We start from the raw sequence: 4,574 nt of genomic DNA on the forward strand, positions 1-4,574 counted from the left end.
GTTGTGTCAACAGCAAACCTGATGATGGTGTTGGAGTCGTGTGTGGCCACGTAGTCGTGGGTGAACAGGGAGTACATATCACATCATTGTAATTCTGATAGTAAACTACTATCTCAAATAAATGATTTCTAAGACTGTATTTATAAAGAGCTCATAATAAAATGTTTTATAAACTCCTTATTAACCAGTATCAAATAGTTTGTTAACCATTAGTAACCTGATTATGAAGCATACTTAATAATGTTTTCATGTATGTTGTACCTAATACATGTATTATCATAGAAATATGTGTACTACTCATACATAGAAAATGGGATACCTAGTCAGTTGCACAACTGAATGCATTCAACCAAAATGTGTCTTCGGCATTTAACCCAACCGTCTGAATCAGAGAGGTGCGGGGGCTGCCTTAATCGACGTCCATGTCATCAGCGCAGTTGTTGTTGGGGGTTAACTGCCTTGCTCAAGGGCAGAACGGCAGATTTGTCCACCTGGCCGGCTCAGGGATTCGAACCAGCGACCTTTCGGTTACTGGCCCAACGCTCTTAACCGCTAGGCTACCTGCCACCGTCTAGACTACCTGCCGCTGTACCATTGCAAGTGTATGACCCATCGCGAGTGTACCCATGAGTTTACCAGTCAAATTGCCAGGGTTTGAGGTTCCAAGTCCGTTCTAGTCATTATATATCTATGTATTCCTATATATCATAAACATCAGGCCTTAAATGTATTAACTTGAATAGTTGACCAACTTTATAAATGTTTATAAACAGTTTATAAGCACACCTTGAAACAAAGCCAAGTGAGTGTCACCTAATATTAAACATGGAGGCATCACATAGCCTTAACTTAAGACATTAACAGAGCAGAGAGAAAGAGAGATACAACTTTGACAGAAGTTTTACACGTCCTTCCAAGAAGCCCCTATCTGTAATAGCTAGCAGTTTCTTGTCTCTGCCCCAGCCCAGCTCCCCTCTCTCTCTGAGGAGATTGTGTCAGAGAGAAAGAGAGTGAATGAAGTGTCTGCACATTGTGCCGCTCCACCATTGTGTGTTTTACATTTCTATGACAGAAGTGCCACTCGACTTCTCCTCCATTCACTGGGCTGGAGGGCCCTCGTCCTCTCCCAGAAAGAAACAACATGGCTGCCATCATTGCTCTCAAATCCCTCGTGACAAGAGGTGAAGGAGAGGATGATGTCCCCTCTCTCTTTTTCTGTCTCTCAGTGGTGCCAAGAGAGAAAACAATTGTGAATCTATGTGATCTCCATATACAAAAGAAAACAATCTTGATGGTGGGTAGGCTACGCTACAACATCTACAAGTAGACCTAGGTCAATAACCAGCATTTCAACTTCTGTTCAGGATGATAACTGTATAGTTTAAGCGAAAGTGTCAAATAAAAACACAAACTACTTTGTTACACATACATAGCAACGGTCCATGGCTAAACACACACACACCAACAGCAATTCAATCGGAGTGCATTTGTAATGGCTACTTAAGTCTCAATTCACCCGGACACAGCTTTCCTTTCCCCCTCTCCTCTCTGTATGAATGCTTCTTCTAACAAACACATGGGGTGAGGATAAATAAACTAGCCAAGCCCATCTTGGCTCCATCTGAGCAGCAATCCCCAGGAGATAGGCTATTTCGTCCTCAGGTATATACAGTCTTCCAGCATTAACAGTGTATGCCTTCAGCAAACATTAATGTTGACAAAGTCAAGTGTATATCAATCTGCCTCTTAATTTGCTCTTGGATTTAGACGACATTCAGTAGCTCAGATCAACTGATGGTTTGTAATGAGGGGGTTTTGTGATGGTAGAAAGGATTGGTACAGCTGTCAAAAGACTCGCGAGACACAGTGCTAAAGTAGCCTGCTGCTAACCACACGGCAACATAAAGTAGAGTTAAGTGTGAAACAATCAAGAGTCAATAGCACTTTAAGCAAGAAAATGTATATTTTCACCAAAATACAATGTAGACACAGTGAAGCATTTCATGACATTTCTATACAGTGCAAAAATCTTCTTAGCAGTAATAAACAAATATCTCTGGAAACAAAATCAATATCATACAATATACTGTACAATTTAACTTTACAGATTTTGACATATAAAAAATAATCTTCCTTAAAACTTGTTTTTTAACTTGATATTGATACTGAGCTTATGGAAATGTCTGGGACATGATTAAGGCTAGTAATATTGAATAACCAATCAAACTATGGTCAGGTGCATCCATTTTACATCTGTCACTTAGATGATTACCAACTGACTAGAGCTTAAATTACATCTTAATGAAATGTAGGCCTATGTCTATTGTCTAGCTCATAATGAAAGAATAAAACTTTATTAGTCTTTCCCCATTACAGCCAAGTGACCAAGAATCGGTATTTATACTGTTGTTTTCACTATTGTCTCGAAAACAGCATTATACATATGTACACTTACAAGTCACTTGGCTATCCACATAAAGAGAATTGTGTGTCAAACTTACATTTTTGGCTATTTTGTGAGACACAAGGTAAGGAGAAGCTTATAGTAGGCCTAGAACATTCTTCAAGGGTTGGTTAAAAAAATAACATATTTTAGAGGTGCACAGCTGTCTGGAAATGAATATAAAAACTTTTGAGATTCACACAAAAATGTATACAATTTAAATATAAACCTTTGTGACCAAGACGACCCATAGCCTATCAGCACAGAGACTGAGACCAGATAGAATGTTGAGAAGCCCCATTATGAAGATAGCAGAGCAAAGGTCATAAAATCCTCTATACACCAAAGTATATGCTAAAGCAGGTGTGCTGGTGTTACAACTCTTTCATGAGCTACTCTGTCTGCCTGTGTCAATTTTACACAGGCCTCTCTCTTTCTCTAACAACTTCCCCAACAGCTGAATCAACTTCGGTAGACTACCCTATCAGATAAGATGCATTAGAACCAAAATGGTGGCCACAGCAGAAGTCCATACACCCCGACAGGCAGATCTGGGTGAATCACTTGAGTTTTCCACATAGACATAATCCTCCATATCATCATAATCATCTTCAGAGTCCGAATCAGAAAACCCGCTGCCTGCGTATCTGTCCATAGAGTCAAAGCAAAAGTTTTTCATGCTAACTTTGACATACTCGCATATCGTCCTCTCCGTGCCATCACAAACACAAGTATCAAGTTGTTGTGCTTTGGGTATATTGCGCATGTTAGTTATTACCCTCCTGCAATCGTCCGAACATCTCTCACCTCCGAAAAGTTTACGGCAGTGAAACAAATAGTCCCGCATTGCGGAGCTGCATTGGTCATCTCTTTCGCACTGCCGCCGGGCTTCGGTGCAGCCCATGTTGCTGGTCCGAGGCAGGCACGGCTCTATGGCGCGTTTGGTGCTCCGGCAGACGGGGTCCGAGGCGCAGTCACAGTCCTCTAGAGACGGGCCGGTCTCAGTTAGATTCAGCTGGATAAGAGACGATATGCAGTGGCTGGGACACTTCTTCCTATCCCCGTTGATAACGGGCGCACAGGCGTAAAGGTATTGGTCATATGCGTAGTGGCACTCCGGCTCTTCATGACACTTCATGATGGCTTGCCAACAGATGAGCCGACGACCATGAGTAGGGGACCCGATGCAGAGACAGCCGAACAGAGCAAACGCACAGCATAAATACAAAGTTGATCTCCCAGTCCACTTTATAAACCCGGCAAAACTTGCCATTTCGAAGTAGACTGATGCAAATAAATGGAAGACTTCAACATATGGATTTGTGTAGCAGTATCTCCATTAAATCTGTGTCAAAAAGCAGTAATCCAAATCCATTCCCTCGCATTCAGTACGCGCCAGTGGGGAATGAACGAGGTTCACCAAATAATATGCAATGCAGTGATACGGTGTGAAAACCAAACATCGCCTGCAATTTGTTAGCAATTTGTTAGATTTGAACTTTTCCACGAAGTTTGATACACGGTTACAATAGAAGTTCACAGGCACTCTCCACTTATTTTCACAGCAGTAGCGGCTTCACAAGATTGAATTATTCAACTTCTGCGTTCCATTGCTTTGCCGCACAGACAAGATGAAGTAGAAATAACAGTTTTGTCGTCGTTTTACCGTTCAGAAAGGGAAACTCCGTTCCAGGAAAAGTTTGATAATGTAGCCTAGGCTATCTGCGCAAGCAGCACGCCATTCGATGTCTTTTTCAGCTATAAAAATATGTAAAGGAATGAGGACTACGATGAACGATGCGTCCCATAGAAGACTGCCGAGTTACTCTCTCGTTCCTCTGCGTCGGTTGACTAAAACCTCCTTGCCATACTGGTCAAATTAGTTGTTGTGATTTTTTACATTGTTCAGGGCAGTGACGTGAAGGTAGAAACGTGACCAATGAATTAGCAGGGGAAAAGGGTAGTCACTAGCTTCCACAGCCACAAAGTCAGAAACCACGCCCATTTCTACAATTTATCTTCTAAAATGTTAATTTTAAACCTAACCCTAACCTTAACCACATGGCTAACCATATGCCTAACCCTAACCTTAAATTAAGACCAAAAAGCAAATGTTTGTTTTCATGAATTT

At 41.5% G+C, this 4,574-nt stretch overlaps 1 protein-coding gene across 1 annotated transcript; it reads right to left on the bottom strand.

Moving 5' to 3' along the window:
* Positions 1-1,941: 1,941 nt before the first annotated feature.
* On the bottom strand, positions 1,942-4,324 carry LOC121573508 (growth arrest-specific protein 1-like). Its single transcript, XM_041885559.1, has one exon. The coding sequence runs from the start codon at positions 3,714-3,716 to the stop codon at positions 2,928-2,930; it is 789 nt and encodes a 262-aa protein (XP_041741493.1). The 5' UTR covers positions 3,717-4,324; the 3' UTR covers positions 1,942-2,927.
* Positions 4,325-4,574: the final 250 nt, after the last annotated feature.

This window comes from Coregonus clupeaformis, chromosome 9 (genome assembly GCF_020615455.1).
Source record: "Coregonus clupeaformis isolate EN_2021a chromosome 9, ASM2061545v1, whole genome shotgun sequence".
Lineage (NCBI taxonomy): Eukaryota > Metazoa > Chordata > Actinopteri > Salmoniformes > Salmonidae > Coregonus > Coregonus clupeaformis.